The sequence below is a fragment of the Chiloscyllium punctatum genome, chromosome 10, assembly GCF_047496795.1.
Source record: "Chiloscyllium punctatum isolate Juve2018m chromosome 10, sChiPun1.3, whole genome shotgun sequence".
In the NCBI taxonomy this organism is placed as follows: Eukaryota; Metazoa; Chordata; class Chondrichthyes; order Orectolobiformes; family Hemiscylliidae; genus Chiloscyllium; species Chiloscyllium punctatum.
The window spans coordinates 56,712,722-56,734,140 of NC_092748.1; the positions used below are offsets into that span (position 1 = coordinate 56,712,722).

The following is a 21,419-nucleotide window of genomic DNA, read 5'->3' on the forward strand; positions in this document are numbered from 1 at the left end:
TTCATATCCAAGATGGCTCCAGGAATGATGACATTTTACACTTTTCACTGTACTCCTGTACTTGAGTACACAAAAAATTAAAATCGAATTCACAAAATCTAATTCACAATCCAGTCCAAAACCTTAAATCTGTGTCTCCTATCATCTGCTAATGAGTATAATTTTTTATTGATTATCTTATCTAAACCTGTCATGAATTTTGTACACCTCTATAAAATTCCCTTGATGTCTTATGTTCCAAGCAAAACAAACCAGCTTCTCCAACTTAACTTTGAAGTTACAACCATTCCAAACAGGAACTATTCTGGTAAATTTCCTCTGCACCCTCTTAAGAATAGCCAAAAGTCAAGAAAGAATTTGAGAAGCATATTTAGTTTATGGTCTGCTTGCACTTGAGACTGATTGCGCAAACTGGTTATTACCTGCATAGACAAGTCCAAAGATAGCATCAGTACTACTTGGAAATATGTGCTTTCCCAACCCACATTTAAACAGAACGTATATTTCTCCATGTGTAACTCTGATTTTGAGATGCACCATCTTGTTAGATACACTGAAAGACAGTCTCAAACAGCTGCAAGATGAAGAAGCATGTGCACAATGTCAAATATGTGAACAATCTAGGTATCAGTATATTATTGTACATCACAAATCAAGCTTCTTATATAAATTACTTGAGGTATCCTCGATTTAAAGAAAAATATAAGTTGAGATTGTCACTAAACTAACTTCTGAAGCAGGTAGGACTTGAACCTGGGCCTTCTGATCCAGGCAGAGATACACCACCACTGCACCACAAGAACACAAAACATACTGTACCTGGCAATCTTAGGTGGTCTCCGATCCAAGTATAAAACACGCCTGAGTCTGCTAACTCTATGCATCAGTTATCAGATGCTGTAGTTAGTGTATGGAACAAAAAGCCTGTTTATCATCCTTTGCCAAGAATGGTGTACAGCGCCTGAAGTTTCAAATGGGACAAAATCACGTGTTCCAACCTCACGTGGCTGCAAGTGTACTTGGTTACCAAGGCAGTGATTGGTTGTTGCAAAAATCCAATATTTGCTTTGAGACTTTTCTTCTGCATTAGGTTTCTTTTCACATGATTTATGCCTTATGGTCCTCATCCATGTCATTCTTAACCTAAGCTGCTAAGTATTTACTGTGAATGTTGAAGGAATAAAAGCAGAGATGATATTCATCCCCCCCAAAATAGATACTTCTTTAATTTGGATCTGATGACCAAATTTTCCACTTCTCATATTAGACTGGCTTCCAAGGTCAAAGGTGTAAAACAAACTTATGGGTGGCACGGTGGCACAATGGTTAGCACAGCGCCAGTGACCCGGGTTCAATTCCCCCCTCAGGCAACTGTCTGTGTGGAGTTTGCACATTCTCCCTGTGTCTGCGTGGGTTTTCTCTGGGTCCTCTGGTTTCTTCCCACAGTCCAAAGATGTGCATGTTAGGTGAATTGGCCATGCTAAATTGCCTGTAGTGTTAGGTGAAGGGGTAAATGGAGGGGAATGGGTCTAGGTGGGTTGCTGTTCGGAGGGTCGGTGTTGGGCCGAAGGGCTTGTTTGCACACTGTAAGTAATCTAATCTAATCTATGAATAATTATTCAAATCAACTGATGGTGGGTAAGTGGGGTTTAGTCAATTTGTTGGCTTGCTGGATAGATTTGCTTTAGCAAGCAACAAAAATGCCTCACTAAGGTCAATAGTAAGATCTTTTTATTTGGGGCATCTAGCAACTACTACATCTCTGCTGGGAATAAATTCTCAGCATTTTCTCACACTAATAGTACTTCCTATCTTTCAGGAAATCTGTATTAAGGTTGAAACTCCAGCAAAAGTTCCTAGACCTGACATATTTAAGGGAATGGCCTAGCAATATTATTGGTGGACTGTTAATCAGGAGACCCAGATAATCTGTTGGGGACCTGGGCTCGAATCCTGCCATGGCAGATGGTGGAATTTGAATTCAATGAAAAGAAAAATCTGGAATTAAGAGTCAGTGATGACCATGAATCCATTGTTGGTTGTCAGAAAAAAAAACATCTGGTTCACTAATCCCCTTTAGGGAAGGAAACTGCCATCCTTTCCTGGTCTGGCCTACATTTGACTCCAGATTCGCAGCAATGTGGATGACTCTTAACTTCTCTGTTGGCAATTAGGGATGGGCCACTAATTCTGGCCTGGCCAGTAACGCCCTCATCCCACAAATGAACAAATTATACAGAACGAATAGAGAACAACATAAATTATATTCAGAAGCAATTTACCTGAGATCCTCTGCCTGGTTTTAAATGATAACCGAAAAGCAGATCCAGATTCAGTACTTTTTCTCCAAAATCATCCTCCTCAGAATCCTCATCCTTCAAAGAAATTGTTTAATAATTCATATTTGGCTTTTCAAACAAACTTTTTTAGTTATACAAGAGCAGTAGGTATTTTAGCATTCTAACATACAGCAGCATTAGCAAACAAATCTGCAAAGAATTACAATTATTGTATAAGTTAATGGTTCTGAAAGGGTTAATGCTGAAGACTGAATTAAGCTCCACCCAACCTGATGATGTCAATAAGGATTTGAGTGGGAAAGGCAGAACATTTCTGAATCTTGAAGGGGACAGAATTGCCATCTAAGGTTTCCCAATAGTATTAGTAACCATGTCTATTTCACTAAGGTAGCTTCCACCTGGTTACTATCATGGAATAAATTACACATTTTTTCAAGGAAAGAGCTCCTTTTCAATAGATTACCAAATGGCGTTCCTCTAAAACCTTTAGACCATTAAGTCCTGTAGACTCACTCAAAATATGATGATATGGCAGCTATTTACCTAAGCACATAGTGACAGTGGTTGGTATTGAATGCTCATTTGACACACCTGAAGTATTGAAACTATACAGAAACTGAGGCAGAAATTTTGTTTTTGACTTTAATACTGATGACAATGGTGAGAGATTGGGATATGTTGATGTCCAAAGGGATGTGTGTGTCCTTATGTAGAAGTCACTGAAAGCTAACACACATAGTTGGTATCCTACCTCCTACTGCAAGAAAGCTTTAATACAGTATTAAGGAAGTCATGCTGACTTGTATATACATGCTGACTTGTGATACTGCAGCTGGAATATTGTGTATAGTTGGGGGATGTGTCTTTGCAATTCCCTATCTGAGATGGTTGTGGGCGCTCAGTCATTGAGCATATTCAAGATAGAGATCAAGAGATTGCAAGATGTTAAAAAGTATCAGGGGAAATGAGGATAGTGTAGAAAATGGCATTGACGTAGAAGATCAATCAAGACCTAGAATGACGGAGTGGCGTCAAGGGCCGAATGGTTTATTCCTGCTTCTATTTCCTATGTTCCTCACTTGTGAAATGTGTAACTCAAGATGAAAACCCAATTAAACACCTTACCAGTTAATATTAATTTAAGTAAAGAAGGGTAAAGTTCTTCAAACTAAGGAACTGCACAGTGCCTGGCCTGTTTGAGCCCTGAGATGGTGTGCCTTATGAGTGAATGATCCCCTCTGAGGACCTGTCAAATTCCCTGCACTACCTCTGCTGGAATACTAAGGAAAGAGTATCTCTCCAAAGGATGTCTCCCTCTAAGCCCCTATAGTCCTTAACATCACCTCTAGGGAAGTTTTTAAAACAAAAAACAGCCTTTGAGCATATGGAATCCTTTCTGTCAATTCCTTCTGTATTTCTCCTAACTCCAAGATCCATCAAACTTAATATTTGGAGTAATCCTATAAATACTAGAATTGAGATTCACCTCTCACGGCCAGTCATCATACTAATTGGTCATAAAACCTGGAAATAATATAGCAACGCAGTTGCTGGATTCAAGAGCCACTAGCACAGGGCCAGAGAATGTCTATGAATGTCATTTCAATGAATTTCCAAAAGGCATTTGAGAAGGTTTCTTATAAATGACTGCTCGCTAATGTTGAAGCTTACAGATGTGAAAGAATTGTCTTGGTTAGAAATTGGCTGAGCAAAAGGAGGCAAGAACATAGGAATGATGTGAAGGTACTTTAATTAGGAGTGATATCCTTTAAGTATCTGTGTTTGGCCTTACTATTCACCTTATATATTAATGACACAGAAGATGGGGCAGCAATCCACATGTCCAAATTTGTCAATGCCACAAGGTAGACAGCATTGTAAATAGCACTGATGGAAATGGATTTCAATCTAGTAAAATCTGAGGTACTTCACTAATTTACTTCCTAAGTAGATAAGAGTACTTCCTTGTTGGCGAAGAGGTTGAAGTGCAGGTCCAAATATATCTTGGGATCCAAGAACACATCACTGAAAGGTCATAAACAAATTCAGAAAATAATCAAAAAGGACAATGGAATGCTGGCTTTTACACCTGGGTGGGGGTAGAATTGGAAATGGTTGAATAGATTTTGTTAGTCAAAAGTACTAAGGTATATGGAGCAAAAGTGGGTATATAGAGTGGGTTTCAGATTAACCATTACCTCAAGGCATAAACGGCAGAACAACTGAAAGGACTGAATGACTTACTCCTGTTTCTATGTTGATTTGCAACTCTCAGCTACGATGTTTTAAATTGTATCTAAAGTCTTAATATTATTTTTCTGTTTATTTTTCCATTAAATGATTCACTAATACTAATGTGTTGACTTAATTCTGTGGCACCCAAGTGGCATCCCCAACAAGAGAGAATCCAACAGTTTCCTTTTGTCATTGGCAGCATTACTGTCACTGAAGTCCCAGCATCAATATTCTGGGAGTTATCAACCGAAACTTAAGTGGACATAGAAACCAGAAGGACTCATGGACAAATTCTGAAAGAAGAAGATCAAGTGCACCTATTCACTTCATACAGTATGGACACTCTACATAAGCGTGATAACACTACATAGACAGCAAGGCAATCACTTGATGCTATAAACAGTGCCACTGCTGTCCAAAATTAAGACCTCACATGCACAGACAATGCCCAGAAATCACTCAGAAATGCAATATTTGCAAAACTTTTGGAAAATATGCAGATTAAGTACAGGGAGAACTAGCCATTTGGATACAGAACTGGCTCAAAGGTAGAAGACAGAGGGTGGTTGTGGAGGGTTGTTTTTCAGACTGGAGGTCTGTGACCAAGGATCGGTGCTGGGGCCTCTACTTTTTGTCATTTACATAAATGATTTGGATGTGGGCATAAGAGGTACAGTTAGTAAGTTTGCAGATGACACCAAAATTGGAGGTGTAGTGGACAGCGAAGAGGGTTACCTCAGATTACAACAGAATCTGGACCAGATGGGCCAATGGGCTGAGAAGTGGCAGATGGAGCTTAATTCAGATAAATGCAAGGTGCTGTATTTTGGGAAAGCAAACCTTAGCAGGACTTGTACACTTAATGGTAAGGTCCTAGGGAGCGTTGCTGAACAAAGAGACCTTGGAGTGCAGGTTCGTAGCTCCTTCAGAGTGGAATTGCAGGTAAATAGGATAGTGAAGATGGCGTTTGGTATGCTTTCCTTTATTGGTCAGAGTATTGAGTACAGGAGTTGGGAGGTCATGTTGCGGCTGTACAGGACATTGGTTAGGCCACTGTTGGAATACTGCGCGCAATTTTGGTCTGCTTCCTATCGGAAAGATGTTGTGAAACTTGAAAGGGTTCAGAAAAGATTTACAAGGATGTTGCCAGGATTGGAGGATCTGAGCTATAGGGAGAGGGTGAACAGGCTGGGGCTATTTTCCCTGGAGCATTGGAGGCTGAGAGGTGACCTTACAGAGGTTTACAAGATTATGAGGGGCGTGGATAGGATAAATAGACAAAGTCTTTTCCCTGGCGTCGGGGAGTCCAGAACTAGAGGGCATAGGTTTAGGGTGAGAGGGGAAAGTTATAAAAGAGGGTGGCATGTGTATGGAATGAGCTGCTAGAGGATGTGGTAGAGGCTGGTACAATTCCAACATTTAAGAGGCATTTGGATGGGTGTATGAATAGGAAGGGTTTGGAGGGATATGGACAGGGAGCTGGCAGGTGGGTCTAGATTGGGTTGGGATAACTGGTCGGCATGAACGTGTTGGACCGAATGGTCTGTTTCCATGCTGTACATCTCTATGATTCTATAATGAGACACAATTCAAGAGTGAACTATGCAGAAAATGGAAAAATCCTGGTAAAATTTATGGGTGTTCAGGTCCATTGTTCCCTGAAGGTGGCAATGCAGGTCAGTAGAGTGGCCAAGGCATAAGACATGCCCTCCTTCATCAGATGGGGTATTGAGTACAAGAGTTAGCATGTCATGTTACAGTTGTATAAGACTCTGGTTTGGCCATATTTGGAATACTGCATACAGTTCTGGTCGCCACATTACCAAAAGGATGTGGGTACTTTGCAGAGGGTGCAGAGGAGGTTCACCAAGATGTTGCCTGGTATGGAGGGTGCTAGCTATGAGGAGAGGTTGAGTAGATTAGGATTATTTTCATTGGAAAGGAGGTTGAGGGGGACCTGATTGAGATCTACAAAATCATGAGAGGTGTAGACAGGGTGGATAGCAAGAAACTTTTTTCCAGAGTGGAGGGGAATTACTAGGGGCCATGAGTTAAAAGTGAGAGGGGAAAAGTTTAGGAGAGATATGCATGGAAAGTGCTCCATGCAGATGGTGGTGGGTGCCTGGAACGTGTTGCCAGTGGAGGTGGTAGGGGCAGGAATGATAGCATCATTTAAGATGTATCTAGACAGATACATGAATGGGCAGGGAACAAAGGGATACAAATCCTTAGAAAATAGATGGAAGGTTTAGATAGAGGATCTGGATCAGCACAGGCTTGGAGGGCCAAAGGACCTGTTCCTGTGCTGTAATTTTCTTTGTTCTTCTTCACAATTGTAGAGCAGTCCAAGAGCAAGTGATCACACATGTAACAGGTCTACAGATTAGGACACCCACTGTTAATAGAAAAGATACCTGCATTAAACAAGGTACCTCTGTTGACAAAGGTACCTGAGGCATTCCTAGGGAAATTAGCTAATCTGGAAGAGAAAGAAGAGACAGAACTTGTTCATGTTCATTCTGTTGATTTTGTATGAGATGAAGGGACAAGTGTTTCTGTCCAATCAGTTACCATGGCTGAAGATGTAAAAGTTCAAGTCCATAAAGATATGAGGACATGGTACAGGTGGAATAACTGTCAGAAGCACAGGAATGTTGCAAGTCACATGATAATATAACTCATATTGGATAGTTACAAAAGTGTACATTTTCACTTTGAACCTGCACACATCTTGACCTGAAGTTTCATTAGAAGAGTTCGAGGAGACTGACAACCTTTTAGAGATGCAAACAACTGACCAAACATTAGACCAGGAACAAACTATTATTGACTAAGCAGTAGAAGACTTCAGTAATAAAAGCAGAAAATGCTTAAGTAGTTCATTAGATTTGGCAGCATCTGTGGAGAGGGAAACAGTCAACATTTCAAGTCCCAAATGATTCCTTTTCAGAATCTCAAGTTCTAATGAAGGGTCATATTTGACTCAAAACATTAACTCTGTTTCTCTCTCCACAGATGCTGCTAGACCTGCTGAGTTTCTTCAGAGCATTCTGTTTTTATTTCAGAGCTCCAACCTCTGCAGTATTTTGCTTTTATATCAGTAGAAGACTTTATTGGGCTTTCCAGACTCATGATGCAACCCAAATAGATGATCAAATCTAGTGAGATTACTGATGTTGGCACAAGGGAAATATTTAACATTATCAACACTGAGGAAGTCAAGCTTCACAGGATTGATGAAAATGTTCAATCCTGTTTTCTATCACAGAACATTCAATGCCAGTAAGAGAAACATTGATTTGTGAGCAGCAATCTTTCAGTAACATGACTGAGATTCTGAAAATGTTTACTTCACATACAAGTATAATAGGACACTGAAAAGTTCCAATATGAACAACAACTCGAGGCATGTAGGCCACATTTGACTTCATTGGAAACAGAAAAATGTGTACAGATAGGAGGCATGTCATGGAGAATAAACTGGCTTGACTACTGCAAACAGATAATACCTCTGTCAATTAGAAAGTGATTGCTTGATCCAGAAATCTAGGATACTACAAGGAAGAAAGTACCAGTTTCAAGAGAGCTGATGTCCTCCAGGATGGACACAAACATGATTCAAGTTTCATTAGATAATGATATAGGAAACTAAGTTAGCAGAAAAACGTATAACTAACAGATATAAGACCCTATCGCGGTGAAAGGATTTACAGAACAGAGCTAAGATCAAAAGTCCTGAAATAAAAAAAACCCACTATTTGTTCCAAGACTGAAAATAACTACGAAGACATGAGGGAGGAACTGGCCAGAGTTGATTGGAAGGGGATCCAAGCAGGAAACATGGCTGAGCAGCAATGGCAGGGGTTTCTGGGGGTAATTTGGGAGGCACAGCAGAAATTCATCCCAAGGAAGAAGAAACATACTTATGAGAGGCAATCATGGCTGATAAAGGAAAGTCAGGGACATGATAAAAGCAAAAGATAATGTAGTGAAGATTAGTGGGAAGCCTTTAAAAACTAGCAGAGGACAACTAAAAAAGCAATAAAGGGAGAGAAGATGAAATTGAAGTATAAATTACCTTGTAATAAAACAGAAGATGGCAAAAGTTCTTTAGATACATAGAAGTAAGAGAGACAAGAGTGGACATCGGACCACAAAAAATGCGGCAGGAAAAATTCTAACTGGGAACAAAGAAATTGCAGAGGATCTGACTAAGTACAGTGGAAGAAACCAGTAGCACACTAGAACCTCAAGAGAGTCAGAGAGCAGAGGTGAGTGTAATGGCCTTCACGAAGGACAAAGGTGCTGGAAGGTCTAAAGGCAGATAAATCATTCAGACCAAATGGGCTACACCCCAGTGTTCTGAAGGAGGTAGTGGAGTTTCTAGTGGTGATATTTCAGGAATCACTGGAGTCTGGGAAGATTTGATTAGATTAGATTCCCGACAGTATGGAAATAGGCCCTTTGGCCCAACAAGTTCACACTGACCCTCCGAACAGTAACCCACCCAGATCCATTCCCCTACCCTATATTTACCCCTGACTAATGCACTTAACACTATGGGCAATTTATCATAGCTAATTCACCTGACCTGCACATCTTTGGATCTTGGGAGAAAACTGGAGCACCTGAAGGAAACCCACGCAGACACGGGAAGAATGTGCAAACTTTCAAAGGACTGGAAAATGGCTAATTAAATACCCCTGTCTAAGAAGGGAGGGAAGCAGAAGACAGAAAACTATAGGCAATTTAGCCTGATCTTGGTCGATGGTAAGATTTTAGAGTCCATTATTAAGGATGAGATTGCAGAGTACATGAAAGTGCTTGGTAAGATAGCCTGAGTCAGCACTGCTTGCTCAAGAGGAGGTCACAGCTGACAATTCTGTTAGTATTCTTTGAGGAGGTAATGATGAGTGAGACAAAGGAGAGCCAAGGAACATGATCCATTTGGATTTCTAGAAAGCCTTTGACAAGATGCTGTGTAGGAGGATGCTAAGTAAGATAACAGCCCATGGTGTTAGGGGTAAGGTACAGCAAGGATAGAGGATTGGCTGACTGGCAGAAGGCAGAGAGTGGGGATAAAGAGGTCTTTTTCAGGATGGCAGCTGGTGACTAGTGTTGGCATCTGTGTTAGGATCACAATATCACATTATACATTAACAATCTGGACAAATCGGCTTTAATGCTAAACTTTCAGATTACCCAAAGATAGGTGGAAGGACAGGTAGTGTTGAGGAGATGGGGAGACTGCAGATGGTCTTAGACATGCTAGGATAGTGGGTAAAGAAGAGGGAGATGGAATACAATGTGGGAAAGTGTGAGATTATGCACTTTGGTAGGAGCAATACAGGATTAGATTATTTTCTAAATGGCGAAAAGCTTCAGAAATTTGAAGTCCTTATTCAGGATTCTCTTAAGTCTGACATGCACGTTCAGTTGGCAGTTAGGATATCAAATGCAATGTTAGCATTGATTTTGAAAGGACTAGAACGTAAAAGCAGAGATGTACTGCTGAGGCTATGTAAGACTCTGGTCAGATTGCTTGCAATATTATGAACCAGACTGCATGCATTATTATGAGCAGTTTTGGCTCCGTATCTAAGGAAGGATGTGCTAGCCTCCAAGGGAGTTCAGAGGAAGCTTACAAGATTGATCCTGGGATGAAGAACTTGTCATATGAGGAGCAGTTGAAGATTCTGGGTCTGTACTCAATTGAGTTTAGAATTTTGAGGGGAGATGTCATTGAAACTTGAAGAATTCTGAGAGGCCTGGACAGAGTAGACGTGGAGAAGGTACTGTATTTCCATTTATAAAAGTAAGTATCTTCTTCCAAATCTTCAGTTTCAATTCCATTTACATACAATCAGTTGATTATTGTACATGTTACATATAAAGATTACGTCAGGGCCAGCAGATTTAGTGAATAACTGAAACATGGCAAAAAGACATTGCACAGCTGCCAGTTACAACTTATATCAATTTTATACCACAGAGCATAATAATTAGCTTATTTCATTGCTTGCTAGTTTTGTGGTCAGGTTCACTGGGTGCTACACAAATCTTAAACCATAGACAGTGGTTTTATATTCCCTTATAGCTCTGACCAACATGATCAAGTAATCAACATTATTCTGTACAAAATATGAAAACCTTCACAGTTTGGAACTAATAATTCAAAATATATTTATAGCTTATCAGCAGGTGCTTAATAGATCCATAGCATGCATGTTGTGATAAGGCTTCTGTCAGTCTTTTGCATATGACATTTTTTCATTAATATTTTAAAAATAATACAGAGCTGCATTTTAAGTTAAAGAAAAGCAAAGGAATCACAAATGATCCAGAATGCATCATGACCAATGAAGCTCCATACACAAAATTGGTAAAGCCTGCAAAAAATACAATAGATACACTGTACTTGAAAATAACGCTACTTTTCTTTGCCTACCTTGATTAAGGGAGGAAAGTGAAATAGATTCAAGTAGTCAAGGGTCAGTTTTTCAATTTCAGTCTGAAAGAGAGCACAGATTGGTCTGTTAACAGCAGGAAATCTCTTCCATCTTTTCAACAACTTTCACCTACATGCTAACAGTCAACATGTCAATTTACCAGAAAATATTTTAGATGTAGTTCAAATAGTTTTGACTACTGCAGCTTCTTATCCTTCAGAAATGAATATTTCTTTTTTAAGCTATTTTAATCATTTTATTTTTATATAATGATACATAAGGACAGGATTAGGCTATTCAGCCTATCTTGTTATTCCGACAGAGAATACATAAATACGTGTAGCAAAACATTTTATTCATTCTGCATCTTGCTACAAAATGCATTTCCTCTGAATTCCAAATTGCAATGAATTTTCTCCTAACATATATTTGGAAACCTATTTTCCCTCTGTTGATATCAAAGATGTTTTTTTTGCAGTGAGCAGGGTAAAGCCAGAAACTGAAACACCAACATTCAGTTTTTTCAGAAAACTGTACAACTAAACATTCCACACAGCAATGTTTTTGCAGAATATATTTAGGGAATTAATAAAGAAACTTAAATGGTAAGAGAACGTTTAAAAGACAATATGATAACTGAATGTTTAGAAAAGAATGGCAAAATTAGGCAGAGTCAACATGGATTTATGAAAATGAAACTCTGTTTGACAAAGTTGTTGGAGTTTTTGTGAACATTTTATTAATTTCATAGACAAAAGAAAACCAGTGGATGTAGTGTATTTGGATTTTTGGAAGGAGTTTAAATTTCTAAACAGGATGTTAGTAAACAAATTTGGAATGCATCTGACTAGGGGTAATATGGATTGAGAATTGGTTAATAAATAGAAAGCAGAGAATAGGAATAAATAGATCATTCTCAGAATAGCAAGCTGTTATTTGTGGGGTACTGCAAGCATCGGTGCTTGGTCCATAGATGTCAAATCTATTTAAATTACATGGATGTAGGGACTGTTTATATTTTTTCTAATTTTGTTGATGACCCTAAACTGGTGAAAATCGTAAGTTATGAGGTAGGTGCAAGAAGACATCATGAAGACTTGGACAGGCTAAGTAAATGGGCTTCAACAGGCAGCTGGGATATACTGTAAATAAATGTGAAATAGTTCACTTTGGGACAACAAATTGAAAAGCAGAATATTTCGTAAATTGAGAGAGTTTGGGAACAATGGATGTCCAAAGGATTATCTACAAGTTACATCACTAAATCTAGCATGCAATTGCAGCAAACAATTAGAAAGCTAAATGGTATGCTGGCATTTATTTCAAGGGTATACAAGTACAGAAATTGTCTTGCTACTGTTATATGGAGCCTTGGTGAGATCTCACCTGAAATACTGGGTACACTTTGGTCTTCTTATCTAAGGATGGATGTTCTTGCCACAGAGGGAGTGCAATGGAAGCCCACCAGAGTAATCCCTGTGATGGCAGGGTTGTCTTATTAGGAGGCATTGAGAAAACTGGGCCTATATTCTCCAAAGTTTTGAAGAATGAGAGGAGATCTCATCAAAGTTTACAAAGTTTTTTTTACAGGGCATGTCAGAGTCGAAATAGAAGGGATGTTTTTCCTGACGGTAAGTCACAATCACAGAAGAAGGAGTAATTCAATAAAGACTGAGATGAAGAGAATTTTTTTCACTCAAGATGATGTTGAATCTCTGGAATTCTCTACTCCAGAGGACCTTGAACACTCAATAACCAAGCTAGTTCAAGACAGAAATTGTTATGTTTCTAGAGACTAATGACATTAAGGGATGTGGGGAATGGCGACAGTGAAGGAAAATGGCACTGAGGAGTTGATCACACAAATCCAGAATGGCAGGGCAAGTCGAATAACCTGAAAGGCCTATTCATATAGCTTTGTTCCTGTAATAAAGCATGAATGTTGGAAGTGTGAAATACAAATAGAAAATACTAAAGTACTCGGTTCTGGTATAGACATCAAAGAGAAAAAGACTTCTAATTCTTGGCCTCCATTACCTGGTGATTGGGGATATTTACCAATTTAATATGTCTATAGTTCAAGTTTCTGAAGCATTGCCTAGACAGTTTTTTTGCTTGAAATACTTGTCATTTCACATCTGATCTTTCTTACTTTAATACCTTTAAATGAATGATATGTCCTTTGGATTGTATTCCCATATCTTTCATATCTTGTTCTGCTAGCAAAAGTAGCCTTCTTCCAGTGATGTGATGACTTTTAAACAATTCAGCATAACCTTTCTGGCAACAATCTGTGTCACCTATGATCACAAAATAACAAAACTAAATACCAGCAGCAAAATTAGCCAAAACTCCAATAAGTAATGCAAACAGATAGCAACTTTTATTACCTTTATCTAATAGTTGTTGTATCCAAAAATACTGCACAAAAGAAATAAAATGAATGCAATTAAAATATAGGACAGGAAAAAAAAATAATTTCTAATTTTGTATACCCCTATTCTGCAACTCCAAGTACTGGTGAGCATAGATAAATATCGAATGTTAATACCAACTAAAAAAAATTGCCATAGAAGAAATATTTATTGGAAAGTTAAGAAACAGTTGCCTACCATGTGGAAAGAAGCCATTCAGCCCATTGAATCCGCACTGACCCATTGAAGAGCATCTAACCCAGCCCCAGCCCCATACTGTATCCTGACATTTACAGTGGCTAATCCACCTAGTCCACATATCCCTGGACACAACGGTCAATTTTTGCTTGGTCAATCCACCTAAGCTGCATAACTTTGGACATTACATGTTTAGTTTTACATATCTTCCTTGCTGAAAAAATATTTAAACCTTGTTATGATAAATTATATTCCTAACTAGTCTAGTTATCTGTTAATCTTAATAGTCTTTGTCCTATATTATTGAACTTAATGTTATAATACATCAAAATTTTAAATTGAAAGATTGAACCATATACTTACCACATCCTCTTCTGTCCAAGAATATATATCTAAGGATGGCAGCAACTGTATGACAAAAGCGAAGTATAGACATTACAATATGATCATGTTCAAATAGATAAAATGGTTAGAAATGAGAACTTACATGTGAAACAAAATTGGTGATGTGATTTTTTTAACAGTACTTTATGCAACAAGGCCATTTATTATCTTTATTGAAAGTGCTGAATCCCATGCATATGTATTTCTGATTATCACCTGTCATAATAGCCTTGTTTTGTGAAAAAAATCATGTTGGCAGAGATTTTGTGCCAGGATCTCAAACAGATCAGAGCGGGCTGTCAAACCTTCATGTATCTGCCACCATCATAATCTTGCTCAGCTTTTAAAGTGCAAGTCAGTTCTTGCACTCTAATTGTGAGGAAATTCGAGTTTCCTGCATCTGCTGAGTAAATTCACTGCAGTAGTTTGAAATTCTAATTTAGACATTGGGATGGAATTTCATGGTATTGATGTTCATTTTAATATCACAGTTGGTAACTGTGATAACATTCTAAAGAAGAACACTGTTTTTCATCATCATTGTAGTTCCTCCTTTTTTAGCTCTCTTCATCCCACACCTTCCTCTTATAACTGGGTAGCACTGTTTAAGTTTGAAGTCACACATTTCAACACTATTTTTTCTTCATTAATAAGAGGAATGCATTGTACATTACAAAAATTCCAACATGACTGCTGAAGCGAAATAGATTGATACAGAGAGACAATCCCAAGAACAGACCTGAGGAGTGGGCAACTGCAGATGTTAGGTAGCTAGATGTGAATGTTGGTCAGTATTAGAATTCTAATCTGCGTCCCGGATGTAGAACTTATACTACACTAAAAGAGATGCCGAACCACTTCAGACAATTACATCTTAATATTTTCCAAATAGAAAAGTTGCTCATTCTTATGAACTGGATTTTCATTTTACAGTGCTCTGGTCTCCAAAAGGTTCTGATCACATTACCTAGTAATGATTAGAAATTCAAACATCTATTGCAACTATAATGGGGTTAACCTAAACATGCAAATAGATGTTTTGTGTTGGATAGCTTCAGTAAAGTATCTGGGGGTAATAATCTCTTTCACAATAACATCAGAATTTAAAAGCTACATAATTTTATTTCTATTTAATGGCACTACTTTGTAATCATAATTCATATGCATTATTCGATGATATAGCATTCATGTACAGCATTGTCTTTAAAAATTCACCGATCTTCTTTTATCTTAGTGCCATGGTATTGATTTTCATTTATTGTACATCCAAATTTGTAACTATAATTGTGTTAAAATTAAGTAAGATACAACATTGTTTAAGTTTTAGTAACATTTAAATCCATACACCAACTCCATATGGTGGCTAAATGGATAGCATTGTTGCCTTACAGCACCAGGGACCCGGGTTCAATTTCCACCTCAGGCGACTGTCTGCATGGAGTCTGCACATTCTCCCCGTGTCTGCGTGAGTTTCCTCCGGTTTCCTCCCACAATCCAAAGATGTGTAGGTTAGGTGAATTGGCCATGCTAAATTGCCCATAGCGTTAGATATATTAGTCAGAGGTAAATGTAGGGGAGTGGGTCTGGGTGGTTTGCTCTTTGGAGGGTTGGTGTGGACTTGTCGGGCCGAAGGGCCTGTTTCCATACTGTACGGAATCTAATCTAATCAAAGAAACTTTAGTACAAAACATAATACTATCACTTTAGTTAAGGTAGTAATAAGGTGTCACTTAGTTCAGTTGGTTGGCTGCCTTATTTGTGATGCACAGTGATGCGAGCAGTATGGGTTCAATTCCTGCACTTGTCATCTTAGGTATAGTGACCCTCAGGTTAAACCCCCACCAGTCATCTCTATAGTCTGGTAAGACTATAGCAATTTTACATTTAAATAAGTAATTTAGCAATTTCTAGAACAAAACTTTTCTCAATGACAGAAAAAATACCTCTAATAATCAATCTTGATGGTGGAAACTCATGTGCAGAAAATATTATTTTCAGTGATTTTAATACTGTTAATATTTAGAAACTTGCCTGAACATTTTTCACCAACTATTAATTTGGAATTGTTTAAAAGTGCACACAAATTCAATGCTCAGAACCTTTAGTGAATAATTCCCAAATGCAAAGTCTAAAAAAAAAGTTAACATTATAATCAGTATGGCACTTTGGTAATTTAACTTAATTCTTAATTAATCAACAGTTACATCACTCACAAGAGAGAATTAGGGGAAAAAACCCTCCTTAATACACAATTGCGATTGGCCTTCTAATTCAAATGTCAAAACTGCAAGTGATTTACAAAGGTCGGCCTCAAGTTTGTGCTATTGTTAAAGCCACCCTCTCACCAAGCAGGTTTGTACAATTTAACTTATCCTGTATAAGAGTTTTAGATACAATGGTGAGATTTATTTGAAATTATGGAATATTTTGAAAGTTAAGAAATGCAAGTGTTGGTTTTCAATGTTTGTGGTTAAAATGACAACAGGTAATTATGCAGTCCTGCTGAACCAAATACAGTACTTGCAATAATCTTTTTCTTGTTTTCATTTAGAAAATTGAGTTTTTGTGATGTACATACTTTTAAAATATAAAAATGGACTTGCACACCTTGGCAGAAAAATTGATTTCTTATTCACCCTAGATGGGTTAAAGAAGCAGGGGAAAATAACAAAGGACAGAGAAAATGTATTATTCACATTGCATTCATAGGTGTCATAAAACATAAAAGTCTTGTACTGTTATGATATGGTGCATGTCTTCACTGAAGGACAAAACTCTTTCTGCCGCAATGTTTTGCATTGTAAGTTATGCTGTATTGTGAGATAACGTTAACATTTTATGTTAAATACCTAACTATCATTTATATAAATACAGATAGCATCTTCTCTTCAATCTATCACTTCTTATTTCCTCAATACTTGCCTTTAAATTTGTCTCAAGTATAATAGTAATTTATAATATGGAAATTATTATAATATGGAAACACTGAGGTAAATCAAAATCTACTAAACATGCAAACAGAGACTTGTTTTGTATTCTTTAGAAATTATAATATTGAAAGATTAGAGATACCATACACTAAATAATAAAAATGCAACACATGCCAGTATGTCTTACAATATATCTTCTGAATCCAAATTTTGGTTTTGTCTGAATAAATAAATTAATGGTTGGTGAGCAGATTTTGCAATCATTTCATTTGCTAGCTTCTGTGAAAACTCCAATGGGCAGCAGCCAGGTCATGGTAATAAATATTCTTCCACCTTCCCATAAATAAATTAGAATTGTCTTTCTTTGAAATCCATAGTTGACGTACTATGCTGCTCAAGTTGGAATTTAGTAACCCAAAATAAACTGCAGGAACATATGTGGCAAGCTGACGTTAGCTTTAACTTGCTTTCAACCATGCTCAGCAGTGTAAAAAAAAAGATAGGTTTAGTCAGTAGTGTTGAAAATCTTTGCCTGCTGTCCCTAAAATGCCACTCTGGTGATGGCTATCTAAAAAGAGTGAACGGTATTCAGAAATAAATAGGACGAGTAATAATTAGCTATACTAGGTAAATTGAATTATCAATATTTGCAAACACAGAAGCAAAACTACACAGTATAAAAAATGCACTTTATGTGTTTGATAATATGCAATGATAATTACGCATCCACACTCCAAAAATACTTCATTAACAGTGAATAAACAAGTTTGTGAAGGAAAAAAGATCAATTATTATCAGTTTCTTTTTATCCTTCACATTGTGGCATACATCCATGGGGACTCTAGTCATCCAATTAATTGCATACATATATGCATATATGTGAACTATTATGCGGACCTAGATATTTGGGATTCACCCTTTCTCTAAACCCATCGATCCCCCTCCCAATACCATGACTCCTCCAGCTCTACAACCCTTTGTGATTCTGATATCCACCACTATGGCCTCTCGTCCCAATGATGGTTATGTCATTTCCTGTCTAGGCCTTGACCGTTGGCATCCTCTCCTAAAGTTTTCCACCTCTTCCTTTAAGATGATCCTTAAAACATAGCTTTTGACTAAACTTTTAAGCACCTGTCCTAATATTTCCTTTGGCCTTGTTGTACTTTTTGCCTGGTTGCCCTTTTGTGCAACATTTTGAGATGGTCATAGCAAACAGTTAGAAGGAAACCTGGATAATATCTTCTAAGGCACAGAAAGCACTTGGACTGCTAACTGATAAAAATAAATCACAGCAAAGACCAGGAGGTGAATTGAAGATTCTGTTCTGAACAGGTCAGTGTTACATTAAGTAATGAGGGAGCTAAGCTGAAATTAAACTTAAATATGGAAAAATTGATGTTTTTTTCTCCGTTCACTTGTGATAAACATGTTATTTCCAGTAGGTGGCACTCTCATCTATGAAGTTTTCCACACTGACCACTGATACTTAATGGTCCACCTTTACTTAATTTAATTAGTACTAAGATAACAAAATGAATGCACTATTTTATTTTGTTCTTACAACACTGGGAATTGTAGTAAAAATGTTGCAACTGAAATATTTTGTCAATTTTAAATAGAGGTGCTTTGGATGTTCATTAAAGACACCATATACACAGATGTCATTTGAATCATTTTTGATGTTGCAAAGATTGGTCCAAGTCACCATTATTTCTAATGAAAAAAATGGACTACTAGAAGGGACAACACCAATTACATTCATTGAACCTAAAATATTTACTTTGATTTGAGATAGTTGTTTTGATACTGATTGTGGCTGAAAAAGTGTTGCTGGAAAAGCGCAGCAGGTCAGGCAGCATCCAAGGAGCAGAAGAAGGGCTCATGCCCGAAACGTCGATTCTCCTGCTCCTTGGATGCTGCCTGACCTGCTGCGCTTTTCCAGCAACACTTTTTCAGCTCTGATCTCCAGCATCTGCAGTCCTCACTTTAACCTCCTTGATACTGATTGTACTGATTTGCACACATCTTAAGACAAAGAATATGAGGAGGCACGTTAAAACAATTCTGTTGTTAGCATGGTTAGCTGCTGTAGAGGACAAGTTAACATGAACAATTCTGTGCAAATAATCTATAGCAGAAAAGGTACAAGAAGATTTATTTTTTCATAAGAGAAGTTAATCCCAAAATGGAGCCAGGCGAGGTGTGCAAATCATATTCAATTATCGAGAACCTAAATGATAAAACAATTGCATTAATCATTTAAGAATCTGAGAATACATATCCAAATCCATTTGTTATTGATACTTTCATTTCCATTTTGCTGGATTTAAATTGGGTAACAGCTAAGTATTATCTTTGCATTTGTAACGAAATACAATAGGAGAGATTTTTCTGAGTTTAAACTAGGATGAGGAGATTTTCTGGAATCTATATGTTCAGGCTAAAATGGCATATGGATTAGATTAGATTAGATTACTTAAAGTGTGGAAATGACTGAGTTAGGTAGGATGCAAAATTTTGATTTCAGGATGGCATGTTGAGATACATAGATAAAATTAAGTGGTGTGTTTGTGGCCTTTTAGCATTACACCAGCCTGTGGCAGGGATTCATTTTAAAAAATTTATTTGCATTGTATGAATATTCATTAATGTGAAACAACTTAAAGTCCAATCTTCAGGGCAAAGTCGGCATTGCACTAGATTTTCAAGGTGCTTGGTTCACAGTTTCGTCTGAAGTTTATGCGCATCTGCTGGATTTGTACTATTGTATGTGAACTCAGTAGTTTTCCTGGTTTAGGCACAATGTAGGGGAGCAAGAGAATGGACTGCTGCATGGAGAATCAGGACTGGAAAGGAGGAGTCAATGGTGAAGGGGGTTGTGGAGTGGGATCCAAGGCATGGAAGGTTAGGAACTGGATCTAGAGGAGGACAAAAGGTGGGGGGAAGATTGGGGGTCTGAAGGAGTGGGAAGGTCCTGGTGTCCTGGGTGAGGTGGTATGGTTAGTCAGTCAAAATTAGGATATGAAAGGTAGGGTCAGTATCACAATACACAGAAGGGAGGGCCAGCTAATCTTGCAAGTTCAGACATGTCCCACAAAATGGTGGGTACAGCACTTGGCATTAATATGCATAATCAATAAACAGGGATTGCAAAAGTATCCACGCCACCTTTGTGCTCTGAAATCTTATGTTAATGGAAACAGAATTGAGGAGAAAGTTGCAGCTGTGATACAAAACCACCAGTTTGTTCAGGAGATTCTTCAATAGGCTACATGTAGATGCAATGTCAGTTAGATTCATTGTCACATGTGCTCACATGAGTGCAGTGAAATGTTTACAAAGTCGCTACTTATGGTGCCATCTTAAGTACAAGGTACCGAGGTACAAAATCTCAGGAATAAATTAGAAAAACCAAGAAGTAAAAACAAGTCCAGAATTGCAGTGTTTCCAGCATCCATACCAGACCTCTGAGTGGGGGGGTCCCTTGCCTCCACACTGAATCCCCCACCCCAGAAGTGGGGGGTGAGCCTTGCCTCCACACCATTCCCAGAGGGCTTCGCCTCCACACTGCCCCTAAGGGGGGGGGGGGGGGGCTCACCTCCACACTGCCCCTGACGGGGGTCTCGCCTCCACATTGCCCCTGAGGGGGTGGGTCTCACCTCCATACCAACCCTGAGGGGGGTCTCATCTCCACACCGCCCCTGGGGGGGGGGGGGAATGGGAGTGTCTCACCTCCACACTTCCCCTGAGGGGGGTTCTTGTCTCCACATTGCCCCTGAGGGGGTGGGTCTCACCTCCATACCAACCCTGAGGGGGGTCTCATCTCCACACCGCCCCTGGGGGGGGGGGGAATGGGAGTGTCTCACCTCCACACTTCCCCTGAGGGGGGTTCTTGTCTCCACACTGCCCCGAGGGGTGGTCTCACTTCCACACTGCCCCTCAGGGGGGTCTCGTCTTCACACCGCCCCTGAGGGAGGGGTCTCACCTCCACACTGCCCCTGAGGGTGGTCTTGTCTCCATACTGCCCCTGAGAAGGGTCTCACTTCCACACCGCCCCTGAGGGGGGGTTTCACTTCCACACCGCCCCTGAGGGGGGGTTTCACTTCCACACCGCCCCTGAGGGGGGGGGTCTCACTTCCACACCGCCCCTGAGGGGGGGGGTTTCACTTCCACACCGCCCCTGAGGGGGGGGGGGGTTTCACTTCCACACCGCCCCTGAGGGGGGGTTTCACTTCCACACCGCCCCTGAGGGGGGGGGTCTCACTTCCACACCGCCCCTGAGGGGGGGGGTTTCACTTCCACACCGCCCCTGAGGGGGGGGGGGTTCACTTCCACACCGCCCCTGAGGGGGGGGGTCTCACTTCCACACCGCCCCTGAGGGGGGGGGTTTCACTTCCACACCGCCCCTGAGGGGGGGGGTTTCACTTCCACACCGCCCCTGAGGGGGGGGGGGTTTCACTTCCACACCGCCCCTGAGGGGGGGGTTTCACTTCCACACCACCCCTG

General features: G+C 39.3%; 1 protein-coding gene across 6 annotated transcripts in view; it reads right to left on the reverse strand.

Annotated features, from left to right (window-relative positions):
* LOC140482180 (mitogen-activated protein kinase kinase kinase 20-like) overlaps positions 1-21,419 on the reverse strand; it is a 140,430-nt gene that overhangs the window by 32,107 nt on the left and 86,904 nt on the right. For all 6 annotated transcript variants that reach the window (XM_072579203.1, XM_072579208.1, XM_072579207.1 and 3 more), the window contains exons 12-16: positions 13,960-14,004; positions 13,375-13,405; positions 13,145-13,284; positions 10,984-11,046; positions 2,283-2,375 (exon numbers count right to left, since the gene is read on the reverse strand). In XM_072579203.1, coding sequence (XP_072435304.1) covers positions 2,283-2,375; positions 10,984-11,046; positions 13,145-13,284; positions 13,375-13,405; positions 13,960-14,004 — 372 coding nt within the window. The remainder of the gene's footprint in view (positions 1-2,282; positions 2,376-10,983; positions 11,047-13,144; positions 13,285-13,374; positions 13,406-13,959; positions 14,005-21,419) is intronic.